The 22,300-nt window shown below is 44.9% G+C and overlaps 2 protein-coding genes across 4 annotated transcripts in view; one reads left to right on the forward strand and one right to left on the reverse strand.

Moving 5' to 3' along the window:
- Window positions 1-22,300, reverse strand: part of LOC122537417 — a 157,839-nt gene that overhangs the window by 38,802 nt on the left and 96,737 nt on the right. For both annotated transcript variants that reach the window (XM_043670551.1, XM_043670550.1), the window contains one exon: window positions 2,324-2,404. In XM_043670551.1, coding sequence (XP_043526486.1) covers window positions 2,324-2,404 — 81 coding nt within the window. The remainder of the gene's footprint in view (window positions 1-2,323; window positions 2,405-22,300) is intronic.
- Window positions 17,097-22,300, forward strand: part of LOC122537415 — a 31,970-nt gene continuing 26,766 nt past the window's right edge. For both annotated transcript variants that reach the window (XR_006308622.1, XM_043670548.1), the window contains exon 1: window positions 17,097-19,320. Coding sequence is in view for 1 of the 2 variants with exons in the window: in XM_043670548.1 (XP_043526483.1) it covers window positions 18,282-19,320 (1,039 nt within the window). In the remaining variant the exon portion in view is untranslated. The remainder of the gene's footprint in view (window positions 19,321-22,300) is intronic.

Below are 22,300 nucleotides of genomic sequence, written 5' to 3' on the forward strand. Positions count from 1 at the left end.
TTTACAGCATTTAAAGGTAACTTAATTAAACAACAGTTGAACAGTATCGTAAATAAAATTAAAATGTTTTCCTTTCTGTTAATATTTCCATTCCTTAACCACGTGCGCTGGCAACTGATTGCGGACCATAACGAGTGACCAAAACCGTATACAATAATTCGTCGCTTTCCTTTTGAACTCGCCGGTATGACATCACTGGATAGAAATTATTGAGAAGTAATAAATTTATTATTTGCTTTGCTTTAACGTGTTACTTTAAAGTAATGAATATACTTGAAACTGAGACACTATTACAATTTTGGAACAAAAAATTCTCGACGTGCGTGGCACGTCATTCCAGCGCAAGGGGTCATATAATATTATCGAATATCATCAAGAAGTGTTACATTGACCGATTAAGTTACGTACACGGTTATTAAACTTCTCACCACGCAACACACTCTACGACGAGATCGTTCGAGATGGAGTGGAGTGTGAATAATCGATTATCCCCGGGTTTCGTAGATTTGTCTATTCATGCTTATTGGAATATCGACGAGTAATGGAACTATCCATACCGCGTTGCCAAAACTGATAGGCGAAACGAAGTTGAGGGAGCACTCAAGGAAATTGAATGGGGCGTTATTCCATCAAAGGCTCGTTAGAAAATCACAGCTGGCGGCTCGGTGATCGAGGAACGGCTTCATTCGAGGGTTGTCATTGATTCCTGTCGATTCTATGACCCCCTTGTCACGTGTTCCACGAAAGTATTATCGAAATCTCAGGAAACGGTGATCATTCGCCACTTTTGCCTCTCTCGCTCACCCTATAAAAAGACTTTCGATCGCTATCTAATTTCAAACGAGCCTCTGTTCGCGTACACGGCCGAATCATTATCGTATTATCGTCAGTATCTTTAATCTGTGAGAATTATGAACGTTTCTATTTGTCGGCTTTCTCCTAATCAACTTTCAATGCGAGTTTCATACTTTGGTAACAATCAGATGATGAAAATCGTGTTCGATAAGATAGTTTAACATTCTTCGCGATTGAGTAATAAATTGAGTAACAAAGCGCGAAGAGATTGAGCAAAATTAAATAATTTAATCGTAAATTGTTGTGGTACTCAATGTCCAATGATTTTAATGAATTCGATAATTTTAAATAGTAGATATCGTCGAATTATTATAGATGTCTACAGTAATTTACTCGTGTCAGAAATCTCGCTGATCTAATTTCATCTTGCACTTTACACTCTCTGCGTATTAAAGGTTAGTGATAATTAAAAATTCTAAAACAAATTTAACCCTGAACTCTTAGTTAAATAGTAGATATCGTTGAATTGCAGGTGTCTACAGTAATTAAGTAGTGTCAAATTAATAAAATTTCGCTGATTTAATTTCATCTTGTACTTTACATTCAACTGGGCAGTAAAGATTAGTAATAAAGTTGGACTGAATTAAAAATTCTAAAACTGGACAAATTCAATCCTGAACCCTTACTTAAATAGTAGATATCGTTGAATTGCAGGTGTCTACAGTAATTAAGTAGTGTCAAATTAATAAAATTTCGCTGATTTAATTTCACCTTATTACATTCACTGGACAATAAAGATTAGTAATGAAGTTCGACTAAATTAAAAATTCTAAAACTGGACAAATTTAACCCTAAACCTTTATATAATAGTAGATATCGTTGAATTGTAGGTGTCTACAGTAATTAACTAGCGTCAAATTAATAAAATTTCGCTGATTTAATTTCACCTTGTATTTTGCATTCATTGGGCAGTAAAGATTAGTAATGAAGTTCGACTAAATTAAAAATTCTAAAACTGGACAAATTCATCCCTTAGTTAAATAGTAGATATCGTTGAATTATAGGTGTTTACAGTAATTAACTAGTGTCAAATTAATAAAATTTCGCTGATTTAATTTCACCTTGTACTTTACATTCATTTGACAATAAAGATTAGTAATGAAGTTCGACTAAATTAAAAATTCTAAAACTGGACAAATTTAACCCTAAACCTTTATATAATAGTAGATATCGTTGAATTGTAGATGTCTACAGTAATTAACTAGCGTCAAATTAATAAAATTTCGCTGATTTAATTTCACCTTGTACTTTACATTCACTGGGCAGTAAGGATTAGTAATGAAGTTCGACTGAATTAAAAATTCTAAAACTAGATAAATTTAATTCTAAACTCTTAGTTAGAATGGTCAAACATATCTCAAATATCGGTGAAGATCAACGATCTTCTTCAGTTTCAGATGAGATAACGTTTGATATCATCAACCTCTGGACAAGAATGAGAACGAGCTTCAAAGGAATGATAACTCACCAGAGAGAAGAACCAGTCGTATTGTTACGTTCCGAGAAAAATCCACGGTAACTCGTCCCTGGTGTATCCGAGTCTGTCCACCTGAAAAACAACGATAACGGTCAGTGCATTTCGGAAATTGGATTAAACGCCAAGCGGGTGGAGCACGCGCGACGATCACGAGCCGCGACTTAAGTCGTCGTGGTGAATCGGCGGCCAACCCTTCGGAGACCTGTGCCCGCACGACGAGACTTTTTCGCCGAAGCATTCGACAGGAGAGAAAAAAGGGAGACGAGGTGACGAAGCGACCAGTGTCTCGAAAGGCCAAACACGGCCAATCCTCTTGGCAACCTGCCAACGTCTTGACCTAATCCCCGAGATCAGATGAACCGGACCGCCCTGTCAAAACTTGTCACGGGGATTTGGAATTAGAGAGAGAAAGTGAGAGAGAAAACGATGGCGTGAAAATTCGGACAAAAATGCGGAAAATAAAAGTCGACGATAGTTGACGGGATGATGTCAGGCGAGTTTATTGTTATACTGCGATCACGATAGAGATGAATTTACACGTGAAACTTAAATTTTCATAGTCATGTTATCTTTACATGTCTGCACGCATTTCTTTTTATTAGATAGAATAAAAAGAAATACATGGTTAATTAAATACACAGCTAACGACCTTGAAAAAGACTCTGGAGAAAGAAAAGTAAAAATATTCTTCGATATCATTCAAACGAAAAGTATATTTTCTGCATCGTCACAATTTTTCGAGGAGAAAAGATATTTAGACGGTCACTTAATAACTGCCAGTTTCAATCATTTAAACGACCTTCAGTCGTCGACGAATACTGGATGATCATTTTCATTTCAAGACGCGATTAATTCTTAATTAAATACGGTTATTTATTATATACATAATTCGATATTGATTTACTCGATAGAAATTTCCGATCAATTTTTTTCACAGCGCTCGAAGTGAAGTTCAAATAATCGAGACAGACGGTTGCTCAGGAAAGGTATATCCGAACGCTCGTAGGGATTCCTCGTTAACGCGTCGCGGTGAAAATTGCCAAAGGCGTGAACGAGGCACGAACGCGGTGGAATCTCGCGGAGGAGGAGAAAGGCCTGGCTTTCTGGCTTACCGCCTATCGTAATAAATCAACCAGCAAACTGAAACATATCTCGGCACGTTCTATTTACCCCGGTTGCCGCAAAACGTTCTCGTATCGTCTTGCGAATCAGCTTACGCCGCAGCGGTCGTCGAAAAATCCACCTCGACCTCCCCCTTCGCCGACGTTCGCGCCGCGGTTTTGCCGCGGTGGTAAAAGGGCACGAAGAACCGGGCCGCTCTTATTACACCAACTTATCCACCCAGCCTATTGAAAAGGATAGCGCTCGCGTTCGCGGCGGATTGAAGATGACGAGCGAGTAGGGGTGCGGAGGTGGTTGGTTGATCGGTGGTGACGTCGAAGCAAAGGAGGGTTAGGCTGTTAGCACGATACGACACTGGTGACGAGGACGAGGAGGAGGAGGAGGAGAGGAGAGGGGGGGAGGGGGTGGCATACCTCCCTCGTATCTCTCACGCTTCGCGGGTATTTCTACGGGAGGGAGACGCCCGTCTAATTTCCTGTCCTGAATTTCGAACGAGCGGGAATTTGCACCCTTGAGTTCACATCAACGCGGCGATGGAAGAGAGGGAGGAGAGGAGAGCGACGAAAGGAAGAGAGAGATAGAGAGGGGGAGGGGGAGGATGACGCGAAGGGGGAGAAGTTTGAAAAGAGGGGTGGCTGGTCGGTGAGTAGCAGAAGCGGCCATGGGACGAGGGAGAACGCGCAAAATCGCGCGTCGAGTCCTCGTTTCGAGCGCCATTTTTCGATACCACCCATTTTTCCGGTACGTTCTCTTTTTCGGTTCACCCCCATCCGTTCGTTCGACGTGCCGCTGTTTTTTTTTGTTTCTTTTTCTTTTCTATCTTTCTTTCTCTCTCCCCTTTTTTTCGACACGATCCCCGAATCGAAAACGCTTTTCAATCCGGACACGGCTCGCGGTGCGACCGGTGATCGACTGTCTTTATCGGGGGCTCGATTTTGATTCACGCGGACAGCGGACGCCGCCGGCCGTTGGTTTTTATCGAATCGCGAAGAGAAAAAGAGAGAGAGAGAGAGAAAGCTGCCGCGCGAAAAGGGACTCTCGTCGGGGACGAGCCACCTTTCCCATAGATGACGGTTATTTATACGTCCACCCCGCAGTGTCGGCGGCGCGTCGGACCGCGCAGAGTGGAAGGGAAAGTCGGAGAGAGAAACTGTCGGGGAACGACAGAAGCGCGATACGTCCGGGGCCGATTAATTTCCTGGCGGTACCGGTCGGATAGAGAGACGTGCGCTCGCCGCGGACCGAATAAAACCACGAATAAAGGAAATTCGTCGTCTCCTAGTCGGAGTTGTACACGACGACGAGACACGACGAGGAGGTGGATTTTTCAAAGAGGCGTGGAGAATATCCGGGAAAAGCTGCCGTGCATTGTGCCGTGCCGAGAGGAGTAGCTCGAGCGTGACGACACTCGGGGGAACCTGGTGCCACGGCCAACCAGTCCACGGACAAAAACCCATTATACGCGCGCTCCTATTATATGTGATTGTTATGAATTTCCTATTAATAATAAATAAACAAACATAATGGTGGATCGTCGCGCTGCGTTAGCCAGCGGCGCGCATCTGGTTTCACTGGAGAGAAGAGACAGAGAGAGAGAGAGAGACCGGGGGTTGCTCTCGACCACCCCACCGAACATCTCCACGATACTTGCACCTCGTGCGTCTGAAAGCGGATCCTCTCGTTAGGTTCTACCGCTCGCGCGATTGGCTCGATACGGGATGTGCCGCCCAGTCATTGGCCGCAGCTCGAACAATGCCCCGGTTACAAATCATCCCCTTTTATACCTCGAGGCGCTCAAGTACGCGTGACGATTCCTTCTTTTTCTTTTTCTTTTTTCTTTTTCTCCTTTTTTCTTCTCCCCCTTTCCTCTCTTTCCTTCGTCTGGCTTCCTCTGGCTTCTGCACGCGATATTCTTCCTCGACCGCTCTCCACGACGTGTTCGAACCGGTGGGTAAATTTAATTCGCGCCGACTCCGAGACGAAGATTCGGTCAGCAAATTGAAATTTATCATCCCCTTTTGAAAAGGAATCGATCATCCCCTTTCTCGACGAACGTGAAACTCTAACCGCGACATTAAATCCCTGTGTTCTCGCTTCTAACCCTCTCGTATGAAATATCTCGCAGTATCGTTCGTGATGTGTTTTTGAACGAGGAACATCGTTCTGTTTTCACAAACGAGTGACTTTATTTTCGTTTTTTTTTTTTTTTTTTTTTTTTCCTTTTCCTTCTGACCACTTTGACATTCCACCTCCGGAGACTTTAAATTAATTTAAATTTAGACACGTAGATGCAAAAATCACAGTGTCGACGAGTGATCACGTTCGTTGAGTACGCTCAGCCGGACGAAGATTACACGTAAATACCTCAATCAAAACGAATTGCGAACGGGAGGACAGCGTCGTCTCGTGATCGGGTGGGTCGTTATTCTTCCACGCCGCGCGTCGTTATTTCTTCAAACGCAGCGATGCAAGTTCCGCGGCTATTTCGAAAGCGTGATATAACGCGTGTCGTCGCGTTAACCCTCGGTGAATCCGCGTGTCGCTCGATATTCACCGGGTATCGCGTGTTTTTAATGCCGAACGTTAAAAATCAATAAATATTTACAGTGTTACGCGTATCTAGCTTGTACCCTCTTTTGTTCCTCCGTAACGTAACGCGTCGTGTCGCTTGAATAATTATGAGGTATTACGCGAGTCGCGTGTGTATGTGTGTGTGTGGCACGATCGAGCGACTGAAAATTTTAAAGTTCGCCCGTCGTTCTGAGCAACGGTTCCATCGTCAATAATGAAATCAAAAATTATCCGTAATTTTTTTCAAAATCATTCGCAACGAGACGAGAGGTCAAGTTTAAACTTAGATATTTATCGAAATGACTTCTGATTTGTTCAGCAGATCGACAGCGGCAAGGAGGCATGGAGAAACCACTCTCCAAAGACGGAGAAAGCAAACTCGCGATATTTTCTTTCTTTTTTTTTTTTTTTTTTCTTTACGAAGCGTAACCCCTTTTGTCCAGCGTCACCGGTTCTCCCGGTCTCGTTTCAGCTCTTGACACTCGAAACGATCGAGATATCCTGCGGCTTTCGGTCATGTCAACCTTCCGGGGGTGTCCCATTGTCCTGCACCTTTCAGCCTTGGAAATGAAGTAATGGAGGCGCGCCTCCGACTTTCCTCCCCTCACGACACCGCTCGTTTTAATCTCTCTCTCTCTCTCTCTCTCTCTCTCTCTCTCTCTCTCTCTCTGTCTTTTCTTCCTTCTCCTCTCGTTTGCTTGAGCCCCTCTCCTCCGGTGTTCCTTCGTTCTCAACGCCTTTTCTCCTTTCCTCGCGAGTCTCGAAGAATCGAGCCAACACGATCGGACCGTTTACTTCGCCCTGGCGAATTTTATTTCTTTTTCATCGCGTCCTTTGTAATATCCTTCGCTCGATGATTCTTCGGGAAACAGGGCAGAGACCTCCAAAGGGAAAGTCGAGACTGCTGTGTAACTAAGATTCGTCGCGCCTCAAGTTTTGGAGATCGCTGTAAATTTTGTGAGAGAAAACGATCGAGACAGAGAGTGATTTCTCGGTGAAACTGTACACGCGGTAGAACTCGTAATCAGTCAACTTTTGTTATCATGTTCTACTGTCTCTCTATCTCTTGTTTATCCAATTCTACTATATTGTGTTATAATTATACACACGGTAGAACCTGTTTAATCGGACTCGTAATTGATTAATTTCGATTATCATCGGCTGTTATTCTATCTCTTATTTACCCAGCTGAGTAAGAGTGATATGCGAGCCTTTATTATCCAAGTTTCTCGGTTATCGGAACTATACCTGACGAAATTCTACCATATTATTGTAAAATTATATTATATTATATTGCGATAGAACTCGTAATTGATCAACTTTTTATTATCACCTTTTATTTTATTCAGATAACTATTCTATCCTCTATCTTCATTCAGATAAAATGTGCAAATTCTACGATATTATTGCAAAACTATATTGTTATATTATAATCATACACGTTTAATCGAACTCGTGATTGATCAATCTTCTATTATCATCATCAACTATTCTATCTTTTATTTTATTCAGACAAAATACGCGAGTCCTTCTATTATCCGAGTTCCTCGAAACTATACCTAACGAAACTATACCTAACGAAATTCTACTATGTTATTGTAAAAAGAAGTGCCAGTCTTGTTGCTTTCGTTACAGGTATTACATCATCGCGCGCTCCTGTCAACATTTACACGAGAACAAAGTATCTTTTTAAAATTGGTACTGCCACGACTGTGGCATAAAGCCGATCGTTCGCTTTTATTATCTTCTGTCTTTTGACGTGGGCGTTATCGCGCTCGCCGTTTTACGTTCACCTCGGCGGTAAACTTCGGCACGAAACTGGCTGGTGGAAAAGTTGCGCCTCGATAGACCGTTTCGTCGCAACGACTTTACCATTTTACGGACAATCCTTGCCGAACGATCGACAATTAACCTCACGGCGTTGCCCCGAATGCTCGTCTCGACAATCGATAGTCACTTGCCACGTAGCAACAATCTTCCAAAGAGCGAAAAGTCCATCTTCGTCTCTTAACCTCGATCGGCCACTCGGAGCCGCAACAATCGCATTCGAACCGCGTCACAAGTTTATATCTCGCGCCTCTCGATTTTTCTCATCGACGTTGCCTGGCGTGGGCGTGGGGCTCGTCTGTAACACGTTTGTTGCCCGGCGAAGGCTTAGAAATACAATAAAATTGTTCCCCGCGCGACTTCTTGATCTCGAGGCCACGCAAGGGGTTGGCGAGGGGTTAAAAGGCTTTCGGAGATTTCGAGTGGTAATTTATTTCCGGTGAGGACCGTAGTGGGTCGTGTGTGTGGTGGCCCTAGCCACACGACAAAAGAAAACTATCTGCTCCCGAGTCCCGTCGATGTGTCGTTTCTCGAACCTCCCTCGTCGTTCTTCCACCCTCTCTCTCTCTCCATCTCCTTCTCTCACCCTCGTCTCCTCGAACCACCTCGCCAGCTTCCCTTCCGCCAGATTCTCCCGACCTTCGAGCTTGTTCTTAGTTCTGGTCGAAAGATTCTAAGAGACAAGTCCGCTCCGGGGACTTTGTCTCCGCAAATTAGGATGAAAAATCAGTCGACGATGGCGCACGGTCCATTAGAACATGGCGCGCCTGTGAACCTTTGAACTTCCATCCCGGGCTTTGTTTTCCTGTTTGCGGCGGAGGCAACCGGCCACTTTGGGATTAGTCGCGATTACGTTTTTGAGTTTTCCTGAAGAATTTTTACGAATTTTCTATTTTCCTGGCGTACGATCGGATTCGTATCGTCGTAGATTATTCAAGACGAAAACTACGCAACTGCTACGACACGATCGATGAATAACGTTCCTGCATTATTTCCTTTTTGGGAATAGTAATTTCGGCGAAATAACTTCAAACTCTCGTCGCGTCAGCCACGTTCTAAACCTTTGACTTTCTATCAACGTCGTAGCTAACTTTGCCGAGAGTCTGATGAAGGGTTAATACAGCCTCGACAATAAGCTCCTCGCCGACACAGTGAAACAACGGTGTCTCGTCTTTCACGAGACGAGAGACTTAGAACCGAAAGCGTCGGAAAGTATTAGTTACGGGCGCAGAAACGATGAACGGTGAACGTCAATGGAAATTTACAATCGAGAATTGCAACGCCCATTTGTGAATTGAAGATGACAATCGAGAAGAAACCGTGAAATACGGGTAGAAATTTACCTCTTGACTCGCACGTCAGGAATTTTTTGTCCCAAAATTGCAATATTTCCTCGGTTTTAAGTATATTTGAATATAATCAAGGTAAAATAAATAATAAATTTATATCGAGTGATATCGCACCGACGAGTTCAAAAGGAGAAGAAAGCGACGAATTCTTGTGTACTTGGTTTGGTCACTCGTTATGGTCCGCAGTCGGTTGCCAGCGCAAATGCTTAAATAAGAACGCGAACGAGAAATATTCTTTTTTCGTAAGAAATTTTTGCACAGATCAGATAGGTTTTCTACGGGGCCACGAATCCTTAGGCATTCTGTCTGTTTTTTAAAAATGTTTTTTATTCTTTTTGTTAAGTTCGTAAGGTGTGCGTGCTTCGATGTTAGCTTGTCAAAAATTGGAAGTTTCTAAACACTTTTTGCATTCCTCAAATGTACACTGGAAATTTAGAGAATTTGCAACGAGCTAATCCCTTAAATCCCATAATGTTCCTTCAATATACCATTATACAGTATTGTGTATTTTTATGTAAATAATGTGATTATGACTACTCCAAAATAATTCAAACATCGTTACTTGATATCAGAGTTTAATTTTGTTAATTTAAAAATGATTTACTATTAAAATCTCATTTTTCTACTAAACATCATTTACTAAATATTTCTTGCCTTAAGATTTAAAAAATAAAGTCGTCATCCAATGGAAATTTGACCCAGATACAGGTGTCCTTGTAAGTGACCACACTTTTTGGACTCGTCGTTTATCCCCACCAATTATTGGAATTGGGACTCTTTCTTTCGATGCCGATTCGCAGAATACACCCCCTTTTCGGTCCCCTATTATGGACGCTTATGAGCCAATTACTGTAGCATTTTAGACGTACTTTCGATCTGTGCAAAGTCCTTTTTTACAAAAAAGAATATTTCCTTTTCAAAGAAACGATTATCAAACACACTGTACCTCGTCGAAGAGCGATCGTCGATTGTGTTTCAAAAGTGGAGATTTATACCACGTGGATTTCGCCGCGTTATCGAAGGTCGACGCGAGACGAATCAGTCGAACCACGGCTCGATCGCGAACGAGCGCTAGAGAGAAGAGAAGGGACGCCAGATCCCTGCTCGCATTGTCACGTTCATTAATTATTAGCATACGAAACGCGTGGCGAGCGGCGAGCAATTTATTGAGACAATGAAGTAATTACTTTCTAGCGTGCGACGACAATAGGAATACCCGTTCGTTGTGTATTAAACGACGTATCTGCTCCATTGTGCCGCGGCATAATGGACATTATGGCATGCGGGGGAGAGAAATGCCTTCGCGTCTCGTGTTTGTCGAGCCGCGGCGTTTCAACCGCTCTCGCAGCCACTCTCGAATCTCCTCGTTTGCCAACCTGGCTCTCGCTTCTTTTAAACGCAAATGATTTTTATTCGTAAAACGCACGCGAGCGCTAACGCGTGGCGCTAAATTTTTTCTTTTTTTTTTTCTCGAAGGAACTTGGCCCGAGAAAATCAAATCTTCTCGAAGCCATCGCTTTCTCTCTCTCTCTCTCTCTCTCTCTCTTTGATCCCCTTACGAAAATCGGAAAGTTCTTGGTCTGAGATCTGTCGACTTTTCGTGAAATTCATCAACTTGACCAACATCCAACATCTGTTAGAGGACGATATATTTTTTTTTTTAACAGAACGTTTATTAGTGTCAATATTCAGTGATTAAGGCTAAGAATTATTTTTATTTTAGACTAAAGGCTCCATCCCTGAAGCACGCACAGTCTTAAGTTGAAGATTAATTATCTGCACTTATTGCTACATGATTAGTCTAGGTAAACTAAATTTATACTACAGCTATGGGGGATGATTTTTTCTTTTTAATTTTATTATACAATAAGACACCGTAATTGTACGATATTTCGTTGGTTATATGTGAAGGCAGCGGGTAAGGGAGAATGTTAGGTGAAGAGTATAACCATATGGAATGTGTACGGTGTGCCTATGTTATTACATGCGTGTGTTAGAGCGACGGCGTGACTCCATGGATTTCACATATTTTTTTTTTTCAATTGTTTCAGTTTTCTTCCCGATCGTGCCATGTCGGTATATCCATATTCGTTTTATTCTTAATCATATCACATAATATATTTCATCGTTCTCACTGCATACGCGAGTAGCCGCTGTAACTTTTATTCTTAATATAAACATAAATATATTATTTATTATAAAGACGCAATTTCAACAACATCCAACGTGTGTACCTCGTCTAATAACCGTAAAATACGGGGAAGTGTTATTTTTTTCAACTGTCTCGCGTTTGCTTTTTCCCTTCGAGAGAACTTCAACGAAACTTCCCATCGACTATCGTCCTTTTCTTCCTCGCCTATGGCGCGCGTACACGAGTGCCAGAATTGACTCTGTAACGAGCGGTGTAATAACAAACGGGCAACGACGTAAGTCAAACGAATGGCCGTTTTACGAGTTTCGAGGGGTTTAGCGCCCGGTGCACGTCGGTGAGGGTTTAGAGGTCACGTATTTCTCTTTTTCGTGGCTCGGACACGAGGACTGAGCTATTAAAAAATCGTTCGTGAGGAAGGAGGATTCGATGAAAGGGTGGAGGGTGGTAAACGTCTTGCGTGGCAACCGATTTTCTAACCTCTCCCCCGCCGTTTGTTTCCACCGACGCCCCGGCGATTCGATCACGTTCCCGAGGGCTGTGTGTAATAAGAGGCGCGAGATTTGCCGGCGAGGTAATTGATTCCCGGCGTACTAAACGAACGAAACTGTTCTTTTCCCTCTGTTACTCGGGGCCGATAGGGGAAAGTCGTACGATACAGAGGCAGTTATCTGCATTATTGATGTGAAAGCAGCGTTGTTCTTTCCTTTCTTCGATATTAGATACAAGACCTTGCAAATACGTTCACGTGCGTTGCCATTTCGTGCGACAGAAAGTTACTTTTCACGGTGGATTTTTGTTTACTTTTCGGGACGAGCAGATAATTTTGTTATGTTACGTACAATCCAGTCCATTTCCGGATTAATTTTATTATACACTCTTGTTATATGTACTCTATTTACTCTATTTTATAATAATACTTGAAAATAAAACTGATATTTAACGTGTATATGGTCTGAATAAATATTTAAAAGTATATCAAAGATATGTATATAAAAAAAATCGAAATCGAATCGATGTATTTTGGGATGAAATGGACAGAAGCCTTCAGAAATGTGTCCAAAATCAAAAGAAAAGCTTATGGCAGAAATTAGAAGAAGCGTGGAAAGAAATTTATTCGGAAATATTGTTAAAATTAAACGGAAGTATGCCACGGTTATTTCTGGCCTTCATATTTGCACAAAGATATAAGATACATTATATACAACNGGGGGGGTTTTTTTTTTTTTTTTTTTTATTTTGTGTTGGCCGCGTCGGATAACTCCATCGGTCGTAAATCCTCGCATTGTTACACGCATTGTTGTCTAATCTGAAAACATTCGGAGGAGAATCTTTTGAGTCTCTGTTTTCGTGATCGATCCATTATAATCCTGTCGCTACAGGTGGACATCTCGCCGCAACCATGTCGCTTCTGCGCAAATACCTCGCATCATAATCGCTAGATATCTAGTCCTTACCTGCAAAAGAGAGTTTACTGGAATTTTTTTATTTACAGAGGAAAAAGGGATTCATTGTATCAGTTGATTGTGTTACTCAAAACGAATTGTACACGAAATATCCTTGTTCTTCAATGAAACGTTATAGTTATATAATGATACGAAATTTAATATAATTTGGACTTAATTGAAATACAACTTGTATTGCTTGTGTGGTGCACATTTTAATGCAATGTCCAGTGGGCAAAACTTGTTACACAATTGTCTCCACAAAAATACAAATTACGAGTTGCTTCGAAAGTTTTAAATTGGAATGTTGTACTCTCCAGGATATACCTGTTTGAATTTAAACATTTATGTTTCAGCGACAGGCTGGCTGACAGAGAAAGAAACAGACGTTCGTTTCGCGGAAAAATGTCAATCCCAGCGTGCGTACACACGAATTAGAAAAACGCCAAAGAAGAGAACGAGGCGGAGTAGGTTGGTTACAGGGAAATTCGGTGCCGACCAGTTGTTGCTGGTGCCCAGCTCGACAAAGGGTCAGGTATTTAAAATTCTCTATTATACCTTTTAAACTGCTTGCATTATTTCGTTAAACTGTAGGCGTGGTGCGAATTTCGAGCTGTGTCCCGAGAGACGGCCGGATTAAAGGACCGACGCTGCGGGACGCACTGCCACCAGCAGCAAAACAATTTTGCAAAATTTCGCTGAAAAATAATCTGCAACTGTCTTGCAACATTTTTGCAACTGCAAACAACAAACGATCTTTTGAAATCTATCGAAGCGAAGCAAAATGTTCCTGTTTCTAGAATTGGTCCATTATATTGTAGCAGATATCAAGATATAATTCGAAAGAGTCTAAATTTTAAAATTGGGTTCTATTTTTAATTTCTAATTATTTGATGTATCTTGGGTTCAATCTTTTGATGTACAAAATTTTAAAGAATAGCCATTTGTAACATTTTTACAATTGCAAACAATAATAATAATCTCTCGAAATACTTACTACTATTTCCAGATTGTCTACTATTCGTTAACGAATAGATATCAAGATATAATTCGATCTTTTTAAAGATTTTCGATTTTTGTTAAAATCTAAATTGCATCCTATTTTTAATTTTTAATCATTCGACGTATCTTAAATTCAATTTTTTCTTGTATACACTCCCGCTTAAAAATTTGAAGCACGATCGAATTTCAAGAGAGATGTTCTTGAGACAATAAGCACAGAAAATGAAATTATCAAAATATAGATGCGTAGATACTAGAAACGAAAGTTGTAATAATATCTTGGAAAAGGTCTGTTTCAAGCACCAGAATTTTCAGCAAAGAGTATCAAAACTATTATCACATTACCGTCTATATCACGGTTAATTCTGTTAAATGATTAAATAAACGAATTTTCAAAAGAGTTCTTTCTAAAGAGATAAATCCTTAAGGAAGCTTCGAAACTGGTGTCATCGAACCAGTCGAATCGGTGCCTTTCCGAATCTCTAAATCTCTGTCAACGCGGCGCGCGTCGACGAAAGCAGCGTGATCCGTTCGCGAAAGAAAGAGGAAGAAGAGGAAGAAGAACGTCGGAGCATCCGCGGCGCAAAGTCGATTTCAAAACGACTCTTTACAGAACGTCGAAACGAGAAAACGAGCCTCTCGATAGCTAGGGGGACGCGAGCTATGGGGGGGATCGTTCGACCATGAAACGCCAAACTAAACGGCGCTTCGAGGCCCAAATATGAGATCCGACTCCCCTCGATGCTACCACGCTCTCGACGCTGCCTGTTCTACCACCACTGTGCACACTCACACACACGCACACACACACACACACACAGAGACTCAAAGGGAAACGCGTGTATTTATTCCGGTGTACACGCAAGGAAAGCGCAAAAAGGGCATAATGGACCCCGTAGCCAGATAGGTGTATATAATGAGGTTAACAGAGGGATGGAGCAAGGGAGGCTAGGTCAGAACGGGGTGGTTGTGTCGCGACACCGAAGCGACAAAGAGAGATGAAGAGAGAGAGAGAGAGAGAGAGAGAGAGAGAGACGAAGCGAGGAACGATGGAGAGAAGAGTGGGTTTCCCCCTCATCCAGGACGCATCTGCCCCATTATGCTGCCCCGGGGCACTCCCGAGACCATTAATCCTCGCTAAACGACAGCCATTTTGTACCTAAACTGGATTGCCGACTCACTAACTGGTTTTGAGGACGCTTAATAGACTACTCGGCGCTCCTATTATGGCGATCGCGCATCCGCGCTATATTTCGGTGTCGTTTATTCGCCCGCTAATGTGCAAACGGCTTTGGGAATGAACCCGAGACGAGCAGGCCGAGCTCCTCCTTCGCGGAAGGGAATCGAGAAACAGAGGGATGGAGGGCGATTAGGGGGAAAGAAGGATGAAACGACAGAGGGATCGTCGTTCCGTTGGTTTTCGATAGGAGACCGAGAGGGGCGACTCGGCTCGATCCTCTCGCGTCTGGTCGTTGATTCGCAGCCGAAAGTGGCGAGGTGTAATAACTACGGCGACGATGACTTTGGTATAATTGGAAAGAAAGATCCTCGTTCACTGTCTCGCTGGGAAAACCACGTTTCCTCGTCGTTTAGCCTCGTTGGGATCTTCGAACGCAACTATCTGGAATTGTAATTCCTGGTTCGACTGATCATGAAATCGGAGCACGAAATACCCATACGGTGATAAAACTTTTGATTTTCGAAAGTTGCGAGTTTAATTTCTCGCCGAGGGTGTAACAGAAACACCCGAGCACGGTTAAAAATTACACGGATTCGCTTACCACACGTGAAAATGCCAGCTTTAGAGAGAGAAAGAGAAAGAGAAAGAGAGAGAGAGAGAGGACGGAGAAAGCCGAGGGAAGATCGTTCCACGAAGATGTTGCATTTTCGTTGGCTCGCAGCCGAAGGACACCCCACGGGCTTCCTGTCGTGTGGTCGTAACAAGATTTTGGTTAATCGGCTTGACTCGGCTATGACGGGAAATTTCTACTCTCCTCTTCCTTCGTTGCGCGCGATGGTTCTCCCACGGGACGTTGCGGCTTTCGGGCTGTCACTCCCGTGCTATCGCCGGCAACCTGCCGATCGGATTACTTTAATCCTAAAATATTGTTCGCTCGACGGTGTGTTCGTCGCGACAACATCGCGAAGATTCACGGCGAAAAGGCCAGTGCCGCGGAGCACGTACCCGGAGGGGATTCGCCGGTCTAATGCCTCTTTGATGGGGATTCACTCGTTACGGGGGCGCAATTAATTTCGTATATTCCCGTCCGCGTCATTAGGCTCGCCTTTGATGTGAGCTTTCGCTGCGGATTTTCGGAGCTCTCCCTTGATAACGAAGTAATGAAGTCAGTTTTTGCGCGCCGCGCGGTAACAAAGCTCCGATCCAAAGGGAAGAGGAAAACGAGAAAAAAAAAAAAATAAATAAAACTGAAAACTCGAGCCTTATCTTCCCCCCGCGCTGGACCGTCGCCGGCGCTGTCCGCCTCGTCATTTCCTGTCTCCAGCGGCCGGGCTGCCAGCTCGAAATCCACAACAAGCACGCCGAAAACCTGCCAATCAAACTTCCAATTTCCATCAATCACCGACATCGTCCGATATCGTCGCCTATATCCACCCCTTCGTACGTACACTCCTACCCTTCAGCCTCGTACATACGTGGTCTACGTCCGATCGCGGAAGGAAATTCCTCGGAAGAGAAACGAAAAAGAAGAAAAGAGATACTCTACTCGCGGAGGAGTATCGAAACCGCGTCATTATCTCGCGAATGGGGGGGGGGGGAAGCGAGAAGGAATCGGTGAAACAAACGTGAGCGCGCGCGCGCGCGCGCGCGTGCCCACGCACAGAGTAACCGACACAGTCGCACAGAGCGCGGGGATTGCCAATCAATTCGCGCATCGCGCCCGGGAATTAGACAATTAGGAGTCGTCACGTTCCCCGAGCAGTCGCCTCATCATCCCGGACCCCGCGTCGTCGTTCCGCTTCAGCCCCTTCGAGCCGATCCCTTCCTCTCCCTTCCTTCTCCCACCCTTCGCGCAGTGCACGCTCGTTTTCATCCCCACGCAGAGGTCGCGTCGACGCCGTTCGACGAGCCAAGGCGCCACCGCGTTCTCGATCCAAGCAACGCCATCTGCCAGCCGATGGAAACCCGCGAGGGGAGAGAAACCCGATTTCCCCGTTGCCGAAGAGCGAAGAGAAGTGCCCGAAGTGCGGACGCCGAGGCTGCGTCCCCGGGATTGGTGGAGTCGCGCGGTCGAAACACGCCTACCGAGTCGGGGTCCGGGTGAGGACGGTGGTGTGACTGGAGTGGTTCGCATTGGCCGAGGACAGGACACGGTACCGGTTCCACGGGTTTCGCGGGGGCGGCGCGCCACGGCGGCAAGCACCGCGACGCCGGCCGCCAACCGGGAAGAGAGAGAGAACGCCTCGCAGAGGCCGCAGCCGCAGCCGAGCTGGTAATCAGTGTCGTTTCCGCGCCAGCGCTGGCCACCACGCGACAGATTACGCAGATTACGTCTGTGCGACCATCCTCCCCCTCCCCCCCGCCCCCGCCCGTCGCGCGTAACCGACACCACCGCTTGTGACACACCGCCGCCGGGTTGTGACAGTGCGACCACGGATCCTAGCTTTCGGCGTCCGAAACGGGCAGACAAGCTGGCGGCTGAACGTTCGTTCGTGACTGATACCTCGCGCGAGTATTCTGACAGCGGGGGAGTGATGAAGTTGACAAGTGTTTTGGTTCTTCGCCGTACCGACTGAACGTCACCGAGGCTTTGGAGAATCACAGACTAGATTGTAGATTGTAGATCGATACCGAAAGACAGACCAGAGAGAGAAGAAACCGTGAGAGTTTGCGAGCGATAATGTTGGGCGCTTAGGCCGAGGAGAAGGTCGAATCGTCATGCCGGTCTCGTAAGGGTACGTGCTGCGTGTGATACTTTAACGGGACGATCCGCTGGTGCCGGCTCGGTCGGTCCACGGCGATGCGGCGGATTCCGAGAATAACGGGCTTGGGAGTCGTTCATCGAATGCCAGCCCGTGAACGTTCCCGATGATCCTGCCGAGTATCGAAGGCTTGCGAGTTGCGATAAACGACGATCCGACGACGATGACGTTGGACGCAACGCACTGACGATTGAAAACCGAGAGAAGCAGAGAACGATGACAGCGTCGATGGATCGATACTAAACGTGACAGTGGAAGAAACCAAGGTTTAATCAAGGATTAAGTGATCAATCTTGCTCGTTGATGACGAGATAACCGAGTCAAACGTTGGAATACGCGATACAAGTGACTGACGCCGAGATCTTGCAGAGACGTTTACGAAACCGCAACCGTTTCGAATTATTCGTGAAAATTAAGCAGCGTCGTGAGAATCTCGAGAGGAACCACCGAACCACGAGACAGCTCCACGATCCTCGTTCTCGAAGACTCGAGAATTCGGTGGAGGGGAAAAACGAGAGGAGAAAGGAAGAAAGTGGATCGGCATGAGTAGCAGCGAGGGCGTGGTGACGGGCCAGGGTACCGGAAACGATCGCCTCTGCGAGGACGTCGACATGGCAACTTCGACGTCCGCGTCGTCGAACCTGAAGCCGCGTAGCGGCAAGATCAGCTTCAGCGTCGACTCGCTGCTGAGCGATATGAAGAAGACTGGCGTCACCGGCGGCGCGTTCGCCGCTCGTCGAGATAACGACGACCGAACGGACACCGAGAAGAACCTGGACATGGAGACGAGATATCGCGAGCTGCTTCTCGAACAGCAGAGACTTCAAAGCCGCGAGCTGCTGGCCAGGCTGAGCCCGCACGGTCTGGCGTTCGCGAATCATCATCACCATCATCATCACCCGTCGAGCAGAGTGGATCAGGATCATCCGTCGGCTGGCCGGCAGGAGATCCTCACCGTGAAGGATTTCTCGAGGACGAGCAGCCACGACAAGTCGTCGTCGCCGATTAGAATAGACCAGGATGTGCAGAGGGATCGGGACGATCGGCGATTGTCGAGCGGTTCGCCAACGGCCAACAGAATCGCCGAGTCGATGATCCAGAGGGAACGCGGCCAGGAAGAGGACGAGAGGGTCGAGAGGATCGCGAGCGATCCGCGATCGGTGTCGCCGATCAGTAGACGAGAGATGATGGACGATAGAAGCGACTCGGAGGCGAATCGTTCGCTGGAAGGCGACAGAACCGGCGATCACCTGGACCTGGAGGATCAAGAGATCAGAAGCGTGGGCCAGTCGGAGGATTTGAACGTGATGGACTCGGACTGCGAGCTGGAGAGGGAGCTGGACAACAATCAGGAGAAGGAGGAGAAGTCGAGTCCGGTAGTGCCTCAGCCGATTCATCCGGGTGTTCAGAGGCCGTCACAGGGGCCGCCTTACCTCGCCGGTGCACCCGGTGCACCCGGCTGGAATCCCGCGGGATTCCCACATTCTCTTGCGGGCTTCGCGTGGCTGCCCCCACCCCCGCATCCCCACAATCCTCACGGGCATCTTTACACACCTCACGGAGGGCCAACTAGTCCGAATGGTAAGTACGACCATTCTTTCGTCCCTCGATCTCACTTGCCTTACCACCATGCCATCCACTCACCCGGGGTGTGTTATTTATTTCGGGGGTAGTTCGGAAAAGAATCGATTCGAAACGAGAACGAGCAATCAGGCCCCGAACGGCAGAGAGACGGAAGCCGCTTATTACAAAATAAACGACGAAACCGCCATCGTCCCATATCTCGCGGCCCGAGTCGCTCGTAATTGATCCCTTCGTACAGATTATTCGCAATAAAAGAGCGCGATTAATCGTCTGTTGTAAAAAAAAAGGAAAAAAGCGAGACGCGTATACGCGTAATCCGGATTGGTATCGCCGATTATCGTTGTACGGAGAACTCGCGCGCGTTTACGTGTATCGTATCGCATGAGGCTGCTTTGTTCATTCCTTCAAACGAACTTACGTTACGAAAGCAACACGTAACGATTCTCCCGAAACAACAAAGTGAATAAACGGAAGAAAATGGGGAAACCGCTTGAAGAAATTTCAGTAGCGAACCGTATAGAAAGGGGCATCGATTCGCGGTCGGCGTGCGCGTGCGCGCGCGCACAGTCCCATTATTTCCCCCGGCATCGAAGCAACATCGCGCGAGGTTCTCGCACCGGTGGAATATTAGCCAGGGTACACGCTACTTATCAAACGGATTTACGGGGTACGGCGTAACTAACTCGCCTCCGTAAATCGTTACTCTCTCGTTTCTTTTTCGCCTATCGGGCCCGGCCATGGATTTCGAGCCGCGCCGACAGTCGCCGGTTACAGTGTTGATGATTAGGAAGGAGTACGCCGGCGGCACACTCGCAGCACGCAGCGTACTCCATAACGCTCGATATTAGTGTTGCCGGTCACGCGAGTACCCGGTTATTATCGGAATTACGTGCTAAAGCGCTCGCCACTGGCCCGCTTCTCCCGTTTCTCTCTCCCGCTTCTTGGTGCCGCGTAATTGAACCGTGGAACTCGGAAGTTGTTAGGCTGGGAAAGCCTCTTTCCAACGCGGGAGGAGACCGCGGTCTTGCCGATTTCTCTCTCGCCGATTTCATAGCAGTTTGGCTTTACAGGGATTAACGCTACAACTACCAATAATTGAAGCATGAAATCTCCGATCAGAGATGTTAAACGTGCTTCGTGGTGACATGACAGCTTGCTAACAAACTTTTATTTATACGTTTCACGAAAAAAATCGTTTCTAGAAATGCACCGTTCCGTATCTACGAAATTTCTAATAACAAAGATTATGAATTGGTCGTCTCGAGCACTATGATAGTTGTAACGTTAAAGACGATTTTGGGCATGGGAGTTGTTGAAAGAAACCCAGTCGCTGGATGCAACCAGGATCTGAAACTATGGTTACAATGAAAATGTGTTCTAACTTCGACGAATACATTAGAGCAAGCAAATACTTGGTTCAAAACTGTCCAATTGCAACAGTCCTCTCAGTTATTAAATTCGTTGTCGTTTATCAAGGAGTCGAGAATATAGTTACAATTACCTATATCAAAAATACCTGCAACGATTGATATTATATAACAAATCTTTCAAATCGATTTTCATACGTGTGATCTGGAAAACGAATGAACAACATGCTGCAGTTTTCCAACGACAATGTTTCCCAATTTTCTCGATTTCGTAGCACCAACGAATCACTCGAACGAATCGATCAATCATTCGTGATTGTTTAACATCAGCTAAACGTCTAAACCATGGATGACTTGTTACATCTTCTGACCTTACATTGTATGAAAAATATATTTGTATTAATTAAAAAAAAATATGAAAATTTTTTTAACGAGAACACTGAGCTTGTTTCTTAGGCACCAGTATCAAGAATATTTTCAAGATGCTCGTCTAAAATTTTTCTCCCTGTTTTATTTGTTGTATGCTTCATGTGAGAAAAAAAATCTGTTTGCAAATGTGAATATCCTCCTAAAGAGAAATCACGAATATTTACGGTTAAAATTCGATCCAATTTTGGTTATAATGATTTTGGGATTGGACACGCCTGATCTAGACTATTAGAACGATCGTCGTTCGTTCTCGCCTTGGCACCGATGAGAAACGAGAGTTCTAGTTTAAACAGAGATGGAAACTTTGCGAATACTTAACCGATGTGTCCAAAAGAAAACAGGATGAATTGCGTCAAGATTGGTGGCGTTTGACGATTTCCACGAAACGATTTGCTCGATGAAAAAAATCGTACTCGAACGTTGGAGAGCTACGCAGGCGATCGGGAGTAAATCACCGTCTGGACGGGAATTACTTTTGTTTCCTGTCGAGCTAGGGCGTGGAACACGTCAACAGCGCGAAATAATCGGTCAATTAAACTAGCCGGCCGCTCGTTTCGATTCATGAATCGTTTTACTCGCGGAAACGCGATGTCGGAGCGCCTTGACTTCTGTTTCTAGCATCCACTGTCGATTCTCGCACGTAATTGACAATTTTTCCTTGACGACGGCAGCTCTGCGTCAGCTGCTTCGCAGTCCCCGTAATTCTTCTTTCGTAGTTTCTAAAATTAAAATTCCTTGCTCTGCTAATGAATTAGGTTCATTAAAGAACAAACATCTTCTCAAAGTTAAGAATTTATTCTCGCGCATTCTTTTTTTTTTTTTTTTTTTTTTTTTTTTGACGTAGATCACATTTGGTGGCTAGAATGTAAATTCATATTTCGGAGGATATAGTTAGAAGTATATAGCTAGAAGTATAATAGGTAATTTAGTCTCAAATATTATATATTTGCATTGTATTTTGATATTAATATAATGATATTATATTTCACATATTTTGTTCATATCGCATGCACTTCTCTACTTTCGAGTTTCTTTTCTACAAATGCATAGAGATGTACATTTTACTGATGTACCGAAGTTCTCCTAACCCTCTAGCTGAAATCAGCTCAGAAATATTGACTCTGGTCCGCTAAATTTCAAATTTCCAAAGTGCCTAAGTGACCTGAATTTAGTGACTCAAA

The sequence above is a fragment of the Frieseomelitta varia genome, unplaced genomic scaffold, assembly GCF_011392965.1.
Source record: "Frieseomelitta varia isolate USP_RPSP 00005682 unplaced genomic scaffold, Fvar_1.2 scaffold_909, whole genome shotgun sequence".
NCBI classification, from domain to species: Eukaryota; Metazoa; Arthropoda; class Insecta; order Hymenoptera; family Apidae; genus Frieseomelitta; species Frieseomelitta varia.